This window comes from Equus asinus, chromosome 24, assembly GCF_041296235.1.
Source record: "Equus asinus isolate D_3611 breed Donkey chromosome 24, EquAss-T2T_v2, whole genome shotgun sequence".
Taxonomy (NCBI): domain Eukaryota; kingdom Metazoa; phylum Chordata; class Mammalia; order Perissodactyla; family Equidae; genus Equus; species Equus asinus.
In genome coordinates this window covers 46861870-46881675 of record NC_091813.1, presented here as the reverse complement: position 1 = coordinate 46881675, position 19806 = coordinate 46861870, and the positions used below count along the sequence as shown (strand labels likewise).

The 19806-nt window shown below is 46.6% G+C and overlaps 1 protein-coding gene across 10 annotated transcripts in view; it reads left to right on the top strand.

Moving 5' to 3' along the window:
- The window catches only part of FYN (FYN proto-oncogene, Src family tyrosine kinase), a 204176-nt gene that overhangs the window by 176024 nt on the left and 8346 nt on the right, over positions 1–19806 (top strand). For all 10 annotated transcript variants that reach the window (XM_014866176.3, XM_014866170.3, XM_014866178.3 and 7 more), the window contains one exon: positions 15437–15568. In XM_014866176.3, coding sequence (XP_014721662.1) covers positions 15437–15568 — 132 coding nt within the window. The remainder of the gene's footprint in view (positions 1–15436; positions 15569–19806) is intronic.

The window sequence follows — 19806 nt, the reverse complement described above, 5'->3', positions numbered from 1 at the left end:
GCCCCTGACATGCCCACAGATGAAGATACAGAACATAGCCAGCACCCTGGAAGACCTCCTCACCCACTTCCCACCAGTACCCGTGCCCAGAGGTAGCCACTGTTTTTACCTCTATCACCATGGATTTCGTTTTGCCTGTAACTGAACTTCATGTAAACAAATCATATAGTATTACTCTTTTGTGTCTGGCTTCTTTCCCATCATTATGTCTGTGAGATTCATCCATGTTGCTGCAGGTAAAAGGAGTTCTTCCCTTTTCTTTTTTTTTTTTTTTTCTGCTTTTTCACCCCAAATCCCCCCGGTACACAGTTGTATATTTTAGTTGTGAGTCCTTCTAGTTGTGGCGTGTGGGATACCGCCTCAGTGTGGCCTGATGAGCAGTGCCATGTCCATGCCCAGGATCCAAACCAGCGAAACCCTGGGCCACTGAAGCAGACAGCATGAACTTAACCACCCGGCCAAGGGGCCGGCCCCAGTTCTTCCCTTTTCATTGCTGAGTAGTATTCCATTGTACAAATAGATCAGTTTACCCATTCTACTGGTGTTCTGATTTGGGGCCATTATGAATTAGGCTGCTGTGGAGTGGACATGTGCCCTCCCGTCTCTTGAGGATATTCCCAGGAGTACAATTGTTAGTCATAGGGCAAGCTGATGGTCAGCATATGTAGATACTGCCCAGTACATTTTGTGGGCATGTCTTTAAAGGCAGAATACTCAGTGACTGTGTTTTTACTGGCCACGTTCTTCCCTCTCAGCTGCTGAGGTAGCCTGGTGAAGCTGAGGGACCTGCGGTTAGAAACTAGGAGCCCTGGGTTTGAAGTGGCTCTGTCACTTACAAGCTTGGTGTCCACAGGCAAATCACTTAACCTTTCTGAGCCTCATTTTTAGCCTCTCTTAAATGGAAATAATAAAACTAATTACCTCGCATAATTAGTGTGGCAATTAAATGGGCTGTCTATAAAAGCTCTTGGAGGGTTGTAAAATATAAAAACCATTCTTATAACTTGAACTTTTTGTCTTTCATGTGTATTTGCCTTGAAAAGGGTCTTTATTTTCTTACCTAAAAAAATTTAAGAGAAAGACTATTAGTAATCAATGAAGAAGGATCAATCTTTTAAGAGGAAAAAAATATGATTTCATTATGTTACAGCCCAGTCTATTTTCTGGGCAGTCACCGCTTTGTATGGGCTCCACACCCCAAGGGCCCCTCCACTCTGAGCACAGCTGGGAGCTTGCAGTCTGCTCACCATCCTCCGCAGACATTCCTTTCTTCTCATATTTGCCTTCTCTGCTGAGAACTGTCCCTCCCTCCAGGCCACCTTCCTCGGTTTTCCTCTCGTCAGTCCTGAGTCTTCCATGAGCATCCTCAGCAGCGTCACTCATGGTTGTGCATGTGCACACACGTGCACGGGCACTGTTATAACAGTTCTCCCAAGTATCTGTGGACCCAGTCGTACTGCTTCTCTGCAGAGGTGATCTGGCCTGAAAACCAGCACAGAGCACTTAGTAGGTATTTAATAAATATTTGTTTGCAGAGGTGGAAATAGCCGAAATGGCTGTCGCCTCTCCACACTCTTCTCAGACAAGCTCTCCTGCTCTCTGAGCAACGTGCACGGCTCTCTCTGGGAATCAGATACTGTTGTGACTACAAGACCCTCCGGAAAGGGTTGTTCACAACCCCAGTGTTCCCTGCACCCGGCCAGATCACACAGGAGCTTCAGAGCTGGATAAGCCTGTGTTCAAATCCTGACTCTGCATTTCCTGGTCTTGGTTTGTTTTTTGGGGGCGGGGCGGGGGGCTGCTGAGAAGGATTAGCTCTGAGCTAACATCCATTGCCAATCTTCCTCTTTGTTTGCTTGAGGAAGATTTGCCCTGAGCTAACATCTGTGCCACTCTTCCCCTATTTTTTATATGTGGGTCACCGCCACAGCATGACTGACAAGTGATGTGGGTCTGCACCCAGGATCCGAACCCACACTGATGAAGCAGAACGCACCAAACCCAACCACTAGGCCACAGGCCGGCCCCCTGGTCTTGGATTTTGCAGAAGTTCTAGCCTCCCTGAGCCTCAGCTTTCTCGTCCGTGAAATAGGGTGGTGTTGGTTACCTTTCAGGTGGTTGTGACGATAAGAGAAGACAATCAGGAGTAGCTGTTGGGTTTTTTTTTTTTTTTTTGCTTCTTCTTGCTCCTCCTGACAGCACTCAGCTTTGTGTCTTTTTGGATGGCCAGACCCCTTTCTTTCTGCACGCACACATGCAAGCACCACGCACGCACGCAAGCACGCTCCTCCTTGATCTTCTCTGACCTGTTCCCATCAGGGTCTCCTGCATAGAGGACCTGCCTATTTAACCCTCTCCTCTCCTGATTGAAACCATCATGAAGACAGGAACATAGAGTCGCTCTGTGTTTTGGGTTTGTTTGGGTTTCTTTTTAAGATGTAAGTTAATGACGGGATCATTGTTGAGGAAGCAAATGTCAAGGCAGTTTAATCTTTGGGTCTTTGAAATGCACGTAGAAACAGAGGCAGTCGAGACTGTGTAAGACCTGCTGTACGATTAGGTTTGTGTATTAAACAGAAGAAGAAAAATGCATCTGTTCAAATGCTCCCACTATTGCGGGTTTAGGTTGAATAGATTATTATCTGGAGGAAAATTCACGTATACATTAGACGGCAAAGAATTCATAATTGTTGCGGTTTTCCTGTTAATTATTTCATGTTAAAAAATTGTTACTGCATAAATTAACACATTCTTTCGTGGAGAACATATTTTAGAAAGATTTGTTACTTTAATAACTCTTTGTGTATTAGAAATCCCAGATGCCTGTACTAATTAAATATAATCAGATTTTGGATTCAAAAAGCACAGTAGCCATTTAACACAAACAAGCAGGCAGCTAGGTTGACAAACACAGTCAGAAAGAAGTGGATCCCTGTTTTTCAAATTTCGATTTTCACAATTCAGAACTGTGAATTCAATTCCTGTCCTTCCTTTGTATTACAAGGACTGGGGATTATCAGACTCAGAACGCCAGCTTTCCAGCTCAAGGGCTCCTGCAGAATTATTAATCAGCCTCTTCTGAGGCCCCTGTAATCCGGTGGCAGATCAAGGCTGATCTGGCCGTGAGATGCCCTCCCTCTGCCCCTGTCGGCACATGCGTTTCTTGTTCTCCGTCAACAACAGCATTGCAGTTCCCACGCAGTGCGCCGTGACCTGAACAGCAAATGTCAGGGGAAGGGGGGCGGGGGGGGGCTCTTTTTAATTACTGAATTTAATCTAATTCTTCCCATACTGGGGAGGCAAACCATCCTTTGACAAAAAGCAAACCCTTTCCAAGGCAGCTATTGTTTTACGTCCCAAGCAGGAAACGCGTTTGCTTGCACTGCCCGCGGTCAAAGTTTATCATCTATCCTGAGGGGCCGTCTGGGGGTGGGGCAGGGGCACCGACTGCCCTCGGCTGGTGGGTCGTCTCTCTCGCCAAGCCGCCGGGTTGCATGCCTTCGCCGAGCCTGGTTCTAATCGAGCCTCCCCATCCTCAGTTTGGTACGCTTCCGTCACCAGGCAGCAGAGCGCCTTCATTTGTATTCCGCCGCTCACAGCCGCGGGCTTCCACCGGCATCTCTGAGAGGGTTGCTTTGTTTATCCGCTGAGCCCCGTGCGGCTGAGGGGCCAGGTTAACCGGCAGGGACTGGGGGTGAGGCAGCCAGGGACAGGGAGACAGACTGTGCAGACCATCCATTTCCCTGGAAGACAGCACGATGGAAAGCCAAAGATTAAAATGAAAAGAAAACGGACTTGAACTCACCCTTACCTACCCCAGTGTCCTTTAAGACTAAAACTGATTGTGGGGAGGACATGCGCTCCTTTCTTCCAGCCCATAGTCCGACAGCCCCCCGACTCTGCCCAGAGGAAACAGATGGACAGCTGTAAGCCCTGGTCACTGAGAGCCGGCTGGTCGCAATACCTCTCCTTGTCATGTGCCCTGGGCGGTCACGTTCTGTATTCCGTTTGGCTGTCTCTCTCTCCTTTGTGCCTGTCTCCAGCAGAGTGATTTGGCGCTTGTTTCCAAATGGTCAAGTGCAAGTCCTTGGTCTGTGCATCCCCCGTTTTTTAGTAATCATCAAAAAGGAAGCAGATGGTCACCCTCTGTGATTTTAAAGTGTGTAAATAGGAACTGCAGACTGCCATCAAACATCAGAAATGTCACTTGGCTTCCTTGTCTTGCTTTGCTGGCAAAAGGAACTCCTGCATTTGCATCATCTGGATAATCAGGGACAGGCGGTGCATGTGAAAACTACCCCAGATTTGAAGCCTCTGTTTCTTCCAGCCAAAGGAAGATGTTCAACAGCATAGTGAGGGTCTTCCCAACAGCACTGGCACTCGAGGGGGGGGGGGGAATTTAAAAAAGCAGCCTCAAAGTGCTTATTGTCTTCTGCATATCCTCTCTTCCTTCAATTTCTTCCTAACCTCCAACCAGACCCTCAATGTGACCCCAGCTGTTCCCAAGCAGCGTCTCCGACCCCACTGCTGGTCCTTGCTGCCTAGCATACTTTGTGGCATGAAGTCAGACTAACCCAGGCCCACCGCCCCTTCTGGGGGTGGCTGGATTCTTGGAATCATTTCTGTGTTGAGCTGCATCCAGGACATCTGTTTATGACTTAGGTCTGAGTTCTCACCATCCTCAACAGCAGCGTGCAGATGGTTACCAAGCTCTGTACACAGCTTTCTTGCCTTTTGTTCCGGATAAAAGTCCACAGAGGTAGCATCCATCCTACTGGGGCTGTGAATCAGAATTTTCATTCTGACATTGCTTCCCTTTTGGCTCTTGGAAAGCTGGAAGGATAATTGGAATTAGTCAGAGCTTTGGTGTTCTAGAAGAGCAAGCAGGGTTCCTCCTTCCCTCACTCCACCCAAGGCAGCTGCTTAAACCGGTGCTGCCAACACAGTCTGCATTTCAGGGAAAGTCCTCTTGGTGATTTTTAGATTTCCTTCCTGAGTAAAGCATCAAAAACCCATGATTTCAGGAGATGCTCATTAATTTCATTCCTTACTTCTGTGTTGCCAGTGACAGTTATCCTGGGTTGTCATTGGTCACCATTGGGAGGAGGGTGATGGAGAAAGGCAAGCAGCCCAGAGCATCCTCCCCCCACCTTCTGACTCCCCCATAAATGTATAGAAGAAATGTCACAGCCTGCTTTCTGTTCTCCTCGGAAGACTGTCATGCTCCTGCATGGTTCATCTGCCCGTCTTTCCTTCCCACGACTGGTGCCCCCCTTCTCCCTGGTGCCCGGGTTTGCTCCTCTTTGTCCTCTGGTTGTCCTGATTAGGTTTTCAATACCCACTGATGGACCTTCCACCCCTTCTATGTCGGGTCCTCGATTTTGGGCTCCCCTTGGAACTTTGCCCACCCCTCTTAGCCTAAATATTCCTTCCATGGATTCCGCTACACCAGACCTTGGATCTATGCCTGCCTAATCAACCCTTGTCTTTGCAATATGTTCAGGCTCTGCCCCTGGTCCTTGGTTTTTGTCTTCCTTGCCTGCACTCACCCCTCCTCCACCCACATCCTCTCTACTCCCTGTCTCCTTTCTTCTCAAACACCCTGCTGACCGTATGCATTTCAGATGGAATATCATCTCACTCCACTGTACCACTTACTTTTCATTTGTTTTTCTTTTTAAAACATGGTGCTAAAACCTTGTGAACTTAAAGTAGAAGTTTCAGCAGAATATGTCACCAGGAATAACTGCAAAATACACAGTTGTATGACTCCAGACACGTTTGGCAAATTCGAAAGTCGTTCCTTGGGCCTAGTGTGAAAATTCTGAGTTTGCTTTGCCAGGTTTTGTTGGGTTCGAAGTCATTGCTTTCTTTGAATAACCACAGAGTTGCAGGTCAGGTCAGCTTTGATTTTACGTCTTTCACAGGATATCCTTTCCTAGTCCTGCCTTGTCACCCCTCTACCACCACATAATCAGCTTCCTGTTACTGGCCTAGTTCATGATTTCTTTTCCTTTATTCTCCCGGATAACTTCAAAGTTGAAGTATTGAGCATTATTTAATACTGAATGTAGTAATTTGCAGAGTTTGTGGCTTCATAATTGAAGAGGGCTCTAGATGGATCTTTGGTTCAGAAAACCGGTGTCTATTGTTGATGCTAATGCCTTTCCTCCTTGGAAATGCTCTTACGGCACCACTTGTATTCTCTGTAGGAAGGATTTGGCTTCTTGTATTCTGCACTGGCTTTGCCTTCTCCACCTTGGCCTGGATTTTTAGCCAAAGGGGATATTTTCTGAGACAGAGCTATGGAATTGGCCTGGTCACCAGGAAAAAAAAAAAAAAAAAAAGGCTTAACAGCTCAGCTCTACACCCAGACCCCGTAATGTGAGCTGGGCCCCACCCAGGCCTGTCCTGGTCCCACCCTGAGCCTCACCCAGAGAGAACCATGGGTCACACTGCAGCATTTGGATGTGGCCACCACTACCCAGAGCCTCCATTCCCTGTGCACTTCCTCTTTCCCCTCTCTCCTGAGCCGTCTTCTTCCTAAAACCAGCCTCAATTTAGCTCTCTGTTGGGTTATGTGAACTCTGTCTCCCCAGCTGCCTGGAAAGTACCAGGGCAGGAGGTGACCTGTGCTTGGTTTTCTCAGGAGTCCCTCCCTCTGTTCTGGGGACTAACTGGACACTCCGTAAGTTCTCAGTGATTGAGTGATGAGTGTATTGGGTTTTCTTCATCCTCTTTCCCTTCTGAAAGTTTGGCGAGCTTTGGCTAACCTGATGCAACTCAGTGCCTTTGCCTTACTATGCAAATAAAATAATAGCTTGCATTTATTTAGCTATTACAAGGTGCCAAATGCTGTGCTAAACCCCGTACATTATGTGTAATTTTCACCACAGTCTTATGAGGTTATCATCCTCCTCAATTTACAGACAAAGAGACTGAGACTGAGGGAGGCTTTAAATGGTCACCCAGCAGAGGCCAGCCCTGTGGCCTAGTGGTTCAGTTTGGCACACTCTACTTCAGCAGCCCCGGTTTGGTTCCCAGGCACAGACCTACACTACTTGTCAGCGGCCATGCTGTGGTGGCAACCCATGTACAAAATAGAGGAAGATTGGCACAGATGTTAGCTCAGGGTGAATCTTCCTCAGCAAAAAAAAGGTCACCCAGCAAATCCAATGTGCAAGCCCAGGTCTGCCTGATTCTGAAGCTCCTTTCCTAAATGACTGCCCTAGGCCTTCCACAAATGACCCCTGGATCCCAACTCAGCCCGCAGGTGGGCCTCTTTGCATCATCACTGAAGAGCATTTGCTCCCTGTTCTCTGGCCAGCTTACATATGCTTAGTGCAGGAAGTAGACTTGGAGCGAGTTTCTGCTGTCTTCATTTGAGCATTTGAAATGCCGCTGCCATCATCTTAATGCGTGAAGATGCATAAAATACAGTAAGTAACTGAATCAAGTAAGAACTGTTTCTATTTGAGGGAGCAGAAAACAGGTTGGCTGGCCCCTAGGGGTACGGACCTTCATTAACTAGAACAGTGCCTAGGGGCAAGGATGAGCTATTCTGACTTAATGAATTTAGCTGGTCATCCTGTTTTCACTTAAAAACCAAGAGCATCAGTCAGACTGTCTGGAGTATGGCAAGGATGATTTTATACCTATTACTCTAAGGGTGAAGATAATTATTAATTTGTTGCACTGCGGTGTTGTCACTCTTTTCTTTGTTTGCTTGATCAAATCTGTGTAAAGCAAGAGAATTTCTTTGGCCATCAGAGTGTTGGATAAATTGCTGGGTTGACCCCTTAGCCAGTTAAAGCATTTGTTGAGCAGTTGCTGTTTAACCAGCCTTAGTCAAGGTAGTCTGGAGGAATATAAGAATATAAGTATAAAATGTGGTGTCCAGCATCAAAGGATTCACTTTCTATTTAAGGAGATAAAAAATAGCACATGTAAAACTAGTGGAAAGACATGTTGGAGACATGGGCATGGCGGCATAGAACCAAGGTTCATATCCAAGGTCCCCCATTGCCACGTGTCTTTGGCATCTCTCTTACCTCTCTGTGTTCGGTTTTCTCATCTGTGGAACAGCGCTATTACCGGTATCTACCTCCTTTGTCTAAAGCGCTTAGCGTGATGTCTGACGCTTTGCAAGCACTCAATGTATGTTTAGCTATTGTGGTAGCTCCTACTGTCAAGCATTAAACCGTTATTTAGAGCATTGACTCCACATGCCCTGGCGGGATCAGTGAAGGCTGGAGTAATCACACGTGGCCTCAGGAGGGATGTGGGACTTGACTGAGTAGGCTTTAGCTAAGCAGGTGGAAGGAGAGAAGGCAGCTAGAACAAGCTAATGTAGAAGGAGCAAGTATGATTGTGCCAAGTGCAGGGTCCAGGTTATGGGAAAGCACACTGGACTGGATTGACTGTGCGTTTGGGCTAGCAGGATTCAAAGCTGACTAGATACATGAAAACCAGGCCTGCGAAAACCAGGTGGGGGATTTTGACTTCATGCAGTAGGGAGCCCGCTCTGGTTGGTGAGGGGGACCCATTAAGAAGCTGAAGTTTAAAGTAATTAGTTGGAAGGACAGTGACCTGAAGGCAGGGCACTGAGCTGATGGCAGGAGGACCTAACAGAAGGATGAGGACCCAAACCAAGTTTTGGCAGAGAGCTTAAACAAGAGAGGGCAAATCTGAGGGACTTGTCAAAGAGGGAAACAAGAGGCCTCGGTGACAGACTAGATGCAAGGTTTAAGGAAGGGGAGAAGGCCCAGCTGGCTTCCAGCTTCTCCACCTTGAAGCCTGGCAGAACGATGATCTGACTCCCAGAAAAGGGATTGTAAAAAAAGGGACCCTGGAGCCAGCTCTGATGGCCTAGGGGCTAAAGTTTGGGCTCTCACCATTTCGGCGGCCTGGGTTCACTTCCTGGGTGCGGAACCACACCACCTGTCTGCCAGTTGCCGTACTATGGCACCAGCTCACAAAGAAGAACTAGAACGACTTATAACTAGAATATACAACTCTGTACTGGGGCTTTGGGGAGGAGGACAGAAAAGGAGGAAGATTGGCAACAGATGTTAGCTCAGGGCAAAACCTTCCCTGCAAAAAAAAAAAAAAAAGGGAGGGGTGGACTCCGTTTACATCCTTAAATATTAAAGTGAGAACATACTTTATAAGTCAGTCATTTAGTAAAATTTTCCACCTAGTACAAGAATCTCCTTTATAATAAAATGTCTTCATAGTAAGATGATTTGGTGAAAAAATAAGTTTAGATTCATAGTTGCCACATTTCAGATAAAAGTGGGAGACCCCCCAGAGGCCTTTGCCCTTAGGCATTTGCAAATCAAGCGCCAAGACTTGGAATGAGAGACAGAGTGTGTCTAGGGCATCCGCATCCAGCCTCGTTCCGTGGAGGCGGTGGGCAGGGTTAGTCATGAGAGAGGGTGTGTCCCCAAAGGAACAGGCAGAGGGAGAAGAGTCTGCAGCCCTGAGGCCTGGCAGACACTCGGAATTAGAGTCGGGGAATGACGAGGAGCCTGCAGCAGAGACAAGAAGTGCTTGGAAGGAAAGGAAGAGCACCAGGGAGGAAGAAACTCAGACAAGATCATTCACTTCTTTATAGAAAAGTTTGAGCATTGCAAAGTGTTAGAGTATGTTAAGTGTTACTCCTTTGTTCCTGAGATTATTAGTATTATTCAATTGTGAAAAGTGTGCTAAAATAGCACCAATGTGACTAGAACCACTAGTTAAATAAACATGATGACAGAAGTGACAATAGAAGCATAACCTACCCAATTGTTAACTGTGAATAGACACCCGTGGGCCTTGAAATGTCGTGGCGCTTTTCAAGAATTTTGAAAAGTCAAAATGCTTTTCACATTCTATCTCATCGCAAGTTGTTATCAAAGTAGTGATATGTTACCTTCCAAGTTTTAAAGACAAGGAGAGAGAATGAGGTAGGATGTCATCACACTTCCGCTCACGAGCACCAGTGGCTTCCCATCACACGTAGGATGGGATCCAGAGTCCTTAGTGTGGCTTGCAAAGCCCCACAGATCTGTCCTTGTAGCCCATTTTATTGTTCTTTCTAGCACTTGCCAGCGTCTGACATATATAATGGCCACTCATTTGTTTTATCTCCTTCCCCAACCAAGCTGCCAGCTCCATGAGAGCCAGAGTTGAGGTCACGGTTGTATCCCCAGCACTAAGGACAGTGCCAGGCACATGGGGGAAAGTCCAGAATTACTTATGGTAGGAAAAGAGAGAACAAAACCGGACCAGCAGTAGTGGGGTTTTTTGTTGTTGTTTTGTGGACAAACTTTGATACGTGAATAAATCTACAACCCTCTCCTTTCTCTTACTTGAAGCATGGGTGATTGTTAACCTTGTTTTAAATGAGAAAGACCAGGGCCGCATGAGGGTGGATGATTGGCGTCCAGTGACCTCCTTCCTTTCCAGTCTGTTTAGAAAAGGATTTCCACTTTCTTTGGCCATGAATGCTCCCAGGGCCTCTGGCCACCTTGTCTTCCTGCTGATGTAATGCCGTAGCTGCACTCCAGCGAACTGGGCCCCATGATCCTCACAGAGCAAAGTCTGGGGCTCCTTCCACCTCAGATGGATTCACTCAGACTCAAAGGGGATCTGAACACACTTCATTTGGCACTAAAAACGTAGGGTTTTCCAGGTATTTTTAAGTTTCATTATTGTCTGGCAGATGTTTTTCTACTAGTTGGTGGTTGTTAAACCCTTAAAAGGGCATCCAGATGGAGATAGACAGTGACACTGGTCACTGAGGACAAACAGCAGGGAACTGAGAATAAGCCCCAAAAGGAACCAAGGTTGTTCAGCCTGGAAAGGAAGGCAGGAAGGGCTGATCAGCTGTCCAGTTACTCAGGCATTCATTCAACACCTCTGTATCGAGTGTCTTCTGTGTGCCAGGCTCAGTACTGGAGATACGGTGGCCATCCAGAAAGGCATGCTCCTGCCCTCAGGGACAGTATCTGTCTATGGAGAGAGATGCATGCAGACAACTGTTGTATTCATTGTACTTGAAGAGTAACAGCTACAAAGGACAAAGTGCTCTGGCAGCGCAGAGCTGAGGAACCTCCCCCAGTCTTAGTGCTCAGGCAAGGTTCCCTCTGCAAGGGACAGTTAGGCCAAGAACAGAGGAGCAGGAGATAGCCATGAGCTGGGAGTAGGGGGGAGACCTTTGGCAAAGGGAACAGCCTGTCCCATGGCCCTGCAGCAGGTAGGAGCAGTCAGAGAAGGTCAGTGGAGAGGTTGGGGTAGGGAGGGGAGCAGAGGAAGAGAGGCCCAGGATAACAAGAAGATGCTGGAGAAGTAGGCAGGAGGGACCAGATTGTGCCTGGGGGCCCAACTGGAAGGCCATTGCAGGAGTCCAGGCAAGTGACAGTGAACAAGTGGGCACTAGAGCGAGGGTAGTGAAGATGAAGAGAAATGGACACATTCAAGGGTGTGAAGTAGACTCAACATGGAGGATGATAAAGCGGCCGGGACACAAGATGACTCAGTAAAGATTTATTGAGCTTCCTCTCCAGGCGGGCCCTGTGCTGCTGTCCAAGTGCACAGCGATGCACAAATAGACACAGCATCCAGATGAGGAAGATTCTCAGCATCCTGGTATCGTCCTCTAGGTAGTTCACAAGGCAGCAAACCCTGAAAAAGCAGCAGAATTGTGGGGAAGATGAATTTTGGATGTCGTATATGAGAGGCTATTTGAGACCTCCCAATGGAGACATTGAGGGGGGAGTTGGTTCTACTGGTCAGGAACTCAAGACAGAGGGGGTGCCACGTGGTGATACAAACACAGGCATCACTGGAGTCGGGATGGTCGTTGAAGCCAGGGGAGTGAGTAAGACCCGTGTTGTTACCACTGGCTTATTTCACATCTCAACAGACGTTAGAGAACAGGAATGAGATGTATGTAAGAAACTGTTATTTAGAACACTAGTGTGTTTACTCACCACAGAAAATGATTCAGCCTAAGGCTCACTGGTCCTCTTTGCTATTCCAGGGGATAAATGACTGAAATACAGAGATATTCTACCTGTCTGGTGGCTCCAGGACACAGGTCCCAGTGATAGCACCAGGTCAAACTTTCAGCAATGAGTTTAGCTTGGGAGGTTGGTAAAATCTGTAAACACTGCCTAGAAAACATTCACAGGAAAAGATGCTTTCCAGTCCATACACAAATACAAATGTATTATGTATGGCCTTTGTCTATTGGCTTCAAAGAGTCCTAACTGTTAAAGTAATTTAGTAAGGAATAAAAACTGGGGTGATGCTAATTCCTTTATTTTTTTAGTTCATGTAAACATTGAACAGTACCTTGAGTGTTACCATGTCCTTCAGAGCCCGTGATGTCAGTGACGCGGGTCATCCATCATACTTGCATAGTTTGCCAGCTTTCCTCCAATAAAGTGCAGAGGAGAGGAAATGGCTTTGGCATCTGAATCCTGCTCCCAAATGAGAATTTCAAGAAGGGTGAATCAGCCAGTCACATCACAATACCAAGTTCATCGTAGGGTGGGTCTCTTGACAGCATCTGCTTTTTTCCACCAATCCGTACTGCTTAGAAGACAACTTTGATCCTAACTTTATGCCTGCCATGATATCTGTGAAAAAATCTGAGGGGTCAGAACTTTATTTTCAAGGAAAAGGTGATGTTTACACCCAGGAGACCCTTTCTTCCAGGTTTCTGAGCTTTCCTAACTTCACCCAAGGATAGAGCCCATCGCAGCCCCCGGCAGGGCCATCCATAGGATTGTATAGGTCGTATACTGGACAGCCTCAGGGACGCTGTTCTCATGGACTGGGGTTTGCAATGTGCAACCTGCATATCCATTTGCAAAGATCCCTTCCGAAAACCCCCGGTGAGCTCTCCCCCATTCAGAGCTGCATCTGCACCCTCAGGAGGTGGGGAACCAAGAGGAGAGGAAATAGAGGTAATGAGATGAGTAGAAGAGTGAGGATCGATCGATCAGTTCTTATGTTGAAACTAAGTTAATGATTAACAACTAGCTTATCACTGCTTTAATTTATTAACCTTTTGTCTTCCTTGAAAAGGAAAATATGAATTATCTTTAAAGAAGCTTCTTTTGTCAACAGTGGCTGCCATTTTAAGATGAAAAGAAGTGGGTGAAATTGGACAAAAACATTCCTCATGTTTTTTCCCTCCAAACTGTATTAGGTGTAAATACATTGCTTATCTTAGAAAGCAAACTAATACAAAAGAAATTTAAGTAAGCTCGTGCTAATAAGTCAAAGAACATATATATAAATGATTTCCTATCAGAGATCCTTAATAGCCTTTGTTTTCACTTATTTTTTGAACATTTATATAATTCTTGTTGTAGGTGATATAATGAGAAAATAATAAAGCAGGTTAGTGCAGTTGGCTGACATATTGACATGTGTTTATTTTTTAAAATCCGCAATTATGAAATCTTCTCTGGGAAAATCCAAAATGACTTTATCCAAATTTCGAATAGTTTACTTTCAGCAGCACACACCCCGTCACCAATGTTGAGCGATTCCAAGAAAGGAAGAAAGGCTTCTTTTTCTTGTCATTTTATTTACAGGATTTGTTTCTGCACGGGGGAGAAAAATGTTCTGTTTGCTTCAGAGATGGACATAGATTTCCAAGCCATTTGACTCCAGAGATGGTTTAAATAGGAATGAATTTAATATACCTTTAATTCTCTGAAATAAGAGAACTCCAGCTGAGGTTTGTTCCAGGGCAAAGCCTGCTCTCGACACTGAGGAAAATCTATTGCATTAATCCCAGCGGCTCAGAGTCCAAAGCTGCGTGAACAGAATGCTGGAGGATAAGACGTGTGAGAAGAATGCTTTGAAAGAAACTTTAAAAACAAAACGACTCTTGAGAGAATACCAGGCCTTGTGTGGAATCATGTAACACTTAAGGAAAGATATAAATAATATGCTTGAGAACATGGCTAATTAAAAATAACTCAATGCATAAAAGGAAAAGAAAACTATAGGATAACTTTTCTGCTCCAGTGTTAATGTGAGCTGCCGTATAATGAAGTAGCAGGATTTTTTATTATTATTATTTCATTTCACACTGGCGTAGAAGAGATGGAGAGGAAAATTATATTGCCAGAAAATGCCAGGATAGATTTGCTAAAGATGTTGTCATATACTGTATTTAAAACAAAAATCTAATTATGGTGATTTATCATACCTCTGGTTATTAAAACCATGCTAATTTAAAGATTTTAATCATTTCCACTTTTGCACATTTCCTAGAAAATACTATGAAAGTTTCTGATTTTGTCGGCCTTTGTATGGTATTTTTTTAGGAGCTCCTAAGTAAAATTAACACGCTTTAAGCATATAATTGTATTTATATCCATAATAAAAATTCCTTGTGTTTTCCTTTTAGTTTGTTCAATGAAATATCTGGAACTGCTTTATAATTGCTCAGCCTGATGTGTGAGAGCAGAGGCTGCTGAGTCCATTTTAATTCCCTGTTCACACATCTAGCCTTGTAAAGGGCAGTGTGGACCGCACCCTTCCTTTTGGATTGGAGAGAGGATTCTTTTAATGATGGGAGAAATTTGAAAGAAAAGATTCTACTGACTTTGGCATGAATACGCTCCTTGGTCTCGAGAAATCAGAGACTCATAAGACAGTCATTGAAGCAAGACTGCTTTTTAAAAACAGGCATTACATTGTACCCTCTGTGGCTGGTAGGAGAAAGGTAGGGAGTAAGTTAGGGCTCATACAGTGCAGAAGAAACTATCCTGGAATTAAAGGTAGTCACTATCAGGGGGAAGGGTGGAGGGAAGAAAGAGCACGTAGGGAGGGAAGGAGCCAGAGGCTAAATCCTTTCTCTGCTCTGGGTGTGGGAGGCCTCGGGAGAATATAGCCCATTTCAACATCACACAGGGGCCAAAGCAAACTGTCTCCACCCTGGGAGAAGCCTGGGGATTCGATCTGATTTTTATGCCCCTCGGTCAGAGCAAATATGGCTTTATATACTCAAGGACCCATAAGAGTAGCATTATGATCCAATATGTGTATTTATTAAAATATAATTTCAAAGCAAAACAAAAAATATCTAAATTAGTTTCCTAAATCACAGGTCAGCCCGACTTCCAGAGCAAACCTGTGACATTCAATATGGTCCAAGATTCAAGTTCTGGAAGCCAGAGCTTTCAGGGACTTTGAAGTCCAACCCTTTGATCTGAAAATTAAAATTAAACTGGCTTTAAGGTCGCAGAGCGAGGACTAGACCCAAGCTTCTCAGTCCTAGTCCGTCCGTTCCTTGCTTCACGCCCTGTCCATCATCCTCTCTGAACCTGCTGCCTGAAAGCAGCTTCCGAGTGCTTTTCCCTCCCCAGCCCGTACCCAGCGCAATGCGCTCTGTCTGTCCAGTAACCAGCTGTTCTTCCTGCAGGTGCAAAGTTCCCCATTAAGTGGACGGCCCCTGAAGCAGCCCTGTACGGGAGGTTCACAATCAAGTCTGACGTGTGGTCTTTTGGAATCTTACTCACAGAGCTGGTCACCAAAGGGAGAGTGCCGTATCCAGGTAAGAGCAGGGCCCAGCAGGAGTGCGCCTCCGATGGCATGCTCTTCCAGCACCACTTGGGGGAACCTCACCCCGTTTGCCTTCTAAGCCCCATCCTCAGCTTTCTACCAAGCCCGAGTTTGAAGGATGTGAACAGGTATTTAGGAGAGCCAGAGAAAAGCAGAACTGGGAGCCACTGTGGTATGTCGACAAACAGCCACCGTGCATTATGTGCCAGGATTAATGTCGTTAGCAGCTGGTACGGACACTTCAGTCCACCCCAGCTCGTAGAGTCTCTGCTCTCTCAGGAGGAATGTGTGTCTGTGGCAGAACCTCCAGCCGAATGGAGCTGGCAGACACTTCTGGGAAAGAGGAGAAAAGCCCCCAGTGCTTTTTGATTACTCTGTAGCACTGACCCATGGAGTGGACCTGGCAGAAAGATGCCGGGACCTGTTTCCTCTGCGGGCCCCAGCTCCAGATGGCCGGAGAGCGGAGGCTCATGGGGACCACAGTTCAGAGGCTGCTCACTGCCCACTTCTGAACGGTGGAAATATGCTCTACAGCAGCAAGTAGAATGCAAAGAACTTGGAGATTCTTAGGCCCCGGAGTTTTTCTGGATTATCAGATTCATGCTCTCCAAAGAAACCACGGGTTTTGGTTCTCCACGCTTAAATTCATTCCTTTAGATAGATGATAGCATAAAGTACACTCAGGCCATTTCACCTCCATGCTTTAGTGGTTATAGCGCAGGGACAGTCCACTTTCTGAAATGTTAAGGACATATTTTTCAGTTACTACTGAGAGAAGAAAGAACATTGCTCCCTCTCATTCCCTGCCTAAGAAAGGAGCTTAAAAAAAGCAGCGATAGAAACGATAGTAGAGATTAATGAGGAATTGAGGTCTCTTGCAAATCCTGGCTTTGTAATCGTATCTTTGCAGTCACAGGAGCCAGCGAGGGCAGATTAATTGGTAATCCCTTTGTTCATTTTGTATGACTGTTTCTGGTCATCTTCAGAGAATGCAGAGAAGTAAAGAGGATCTCTTTCTGGATCGGTGTAGCCTCGAGACTCCTAGGAGAGCCAGGTTGGCACAGAGGCAGAATTGACAAATGTCCCGTCTCTGAAGCTCCGGCCCTGAGCATTTAGAGACGCGGGAGGAAGTCAGCTTTATTGATGCCACGGCCGCTGCTGCTCCCAGCATGTGCCAGTGGGCAGACACTCCGGGAAAAGCCAGCCAGCCCAGAGGAAAGGGCTGCCCTGGAGGGACCTGGAGCCCGGCGTGGGCGTCCCTGAGGTGCTTCTCCAGGGGGACATGTGCAGGTCTCTGGATTTTGAAGATGTGAAGGCCCCTCTCTCTTTATTGTCTGAATTTTGCACTAATTCCTTCCCGAGCCGCCCAAGTTTACAGTCACCTGGTGTGTTAAATGCTCTTGGGGAGAAAAGGTTAATACCGTTTGGCGTTCCTGTGAAGCCCTTCCTTCCAGCAGTAACACAAAGCCGCTTTTTATGTCCCAGGGTTGCACACAGAAGCCGAGACAAAGCGGGGGTGGGGGGGGCTGGGAGAAGGAAGGCAGGTGTGTGTTGCTGACGGAAGGGCTTTCCCAAGTTTGGTTTTCTCATAAAGAAAATGGCCTCATTTTACGACTCGGACTAGGATTCATTCATTGGGCATGGCATGGGTAAGTGGGAACTGTGCCAGGCTTTTTGCTCTACCTGAGAAGTGAGTTCAGATAAGACAGTCGTCCTCTCAGCAGACATTGATTAGACCCTTCCTCGAGCTAGGCACTGTCTCAGGTGCTGGGGATAGAACAGTGAGCAAAGAAATAGATTTAGTCCCTGCACTCATGGAGCTTACAGTCAAATAAAATATGCATCAAGTCCAGGAAGAAATCGGCCTCTTTTGTTATTTATTTACTATTGGAGGAAATCACCCTCAAGGGATGGAATACTTGGATTTACCCACTGTGGGCCCCAAGTCTTAATTCTGGTAATGGGGTCAGGGGCGTCTGATCCAGGTATCTACATACAACAGGTGCTGAGAGGGGCCTTGCCCCCAGAATCCTGGGAGGATGTCAAGGGCGTTTGGCATGAGAACTCAGTCCACTTGATTAGGCTTAGTTTCGTTCTGTGAGCAACTGCTGATGTGCGGGCGGCTTTGATGACCACCCTAATTCTATGCGGGTGGCAGAGAGAGCGTGCTGTACCTGGAAATCTTCACGGAGAAGAAGGCAAGTAGGGTTTCCACCTTGAGCTGAGGAAGAGGGCAGAGGGTCCCAGACAAGGATGGGCATATGGGAAGGCACCAAGGCCTGGGAGGATGGCGCCAGTTCAAAGAGCTACAGGATAGTGAGTCTGAGGAGAGGAGGGCTGCGAGGCGAGGTTCCTGGAGATGCAGCTGGAGAAGCTGGCCACAGCCCATCGTGAGGGGCCTGGCGCACTGCCACGGGGAGCCCCTGTGGCCTGGCTGGTTGGAGTGGTGGCCAGGGAGCTGTGTCCACGGGGGAGTGACGTGAAATGCTCCTCACCCACAGAAAGCCACAGAAAATTGTTTCCAGGCCTGTTCCTAGCTGTGACTGCTTCTTGTTTTTGTTTTTAAAGACAGCTATAATCATATTTAATTGAACTTCTGAATCTCACAGTGTACTCTTCTTGAGGGAGAAGCTTCTACAGAGAGATTCCAATTATAGGATTATTACCTTAATGAAGGATAACAATTCCTAAGGAAGAGGTGGTTTCATTAGGCTTCATTCAGAAGTCCCTGTGAAAGGCGGGACCTTCCTGTCTGCATCCTTGATGTTTGTGGTGTGGCCACATCAGTCAGTGTGTGCAGAGGTCTCTGCCGCATGGAGTCCTCGTGCCTTCGTGGTACCCCGGGACAGACGCCCCGTCCCTGTTCATCAGGACTTCCATTCTGACATCTGGTTGTAGGAACTTCTCAGCTGGCCAGAGTGTATTTTCAAGGAATTATGTTTTCAAGAACGGTAGGTGGTGGCACATTTTTCTGAGTTCTTTCATTCCTGAGCATGGCCTTCTGTTGCCTTCACACACGGGGAAGGTGCTTTGACTGGCAGGTGAGGATGGAGGTCGAAGGAGGGCAAGGTGACTTATAGCTGGGCTTTAGGAAAGCTTTCCAAGCTGTTTGCCCACCGCGAAAGAAGGTCCGGAAGTAAGAACCAGAGAAAAAGCTTAGAAGGGAGTATGTGAGGGGTGACCAAACGAAGGGCAAAGGGCCCGAGGAGACAGTAAAACATTGCACTGGTGGTTAGTTAGCAAGTCTTGTAAAAGAAGGGGAAGAAAGACAATCTCAGATTGAATGAGGGCCTTGAAGCCAAAGAAAACATACTGAAATGTCACACTGAGATGAACAGGGAGATAGCGGAGAGGAGTCGCCTCACCCGACCAGACAAAAAGGTTGCCTCCAGGATGTGTGACAGAGACAGACCTGCTTCCAGAGATCAGCTCCCTTTCACAGGTTCCGTAGGAGCAGCCTGACCCGCATGCCTTCTCAGCGTTGCAGTCTAGCTTGCTTTTCTGTAAGCCAAGGTTCAGAAGCATCCTTTGCACCAAGATTAGAACTGATTTCGAACTGATGGATTGTTGTACATGAGAAATGAAAACACTTAAAAGCAGTTTTCTGGAGTTGATGCATAAAACCAGAGCTACGCATTTTAAACTATCATTGCCCCTTCAAATCCTTCTTTTCCCCTTTGCCTCCCCTGCCACTGCCCCATGTCAGACTGTCATCCACTTGTGCAATGACCTCTTCATGGGACGTCCTGCTTCCAGTCCCCACCACCACCACCATTCTATCATTGTCACCACCAGAGTTATTATCCTAGAAAACACAGACCCAGTTATCTTACTGTCCAAGTTAAAAATGTCCATGGCTTCCCCTTGTCTTCCAGATAAACTCCAGAAGCCTTAGTTTTGCACAGTGCTTCATAACTCTTTCCTTCCAGTCTTTCCACAAATATTTATTGAGCACCTGCTGTATGCCAGGGACTGTGCTGTCACCAGGAGTACAGCAGTGAACCAACAGACAAAAAATCTTGCCCTTGTGAACTTTTACTCCTCTTGGAAGAGAGAGACGATAAAGAAAGATAAATAAGCAAAATAGATTCAGTGTTGGGCTGGTGGTAACAGGTAGGGAGAAAAATAAAATGAGCAAGGAGATAGAAGGTGTGAGGAGAGCATGGCCAGGGAGGCCCTCACCAGGAAGGTAACATCTGAGTAGGACCTGAAGGAAGCCAGGCTAAGCCA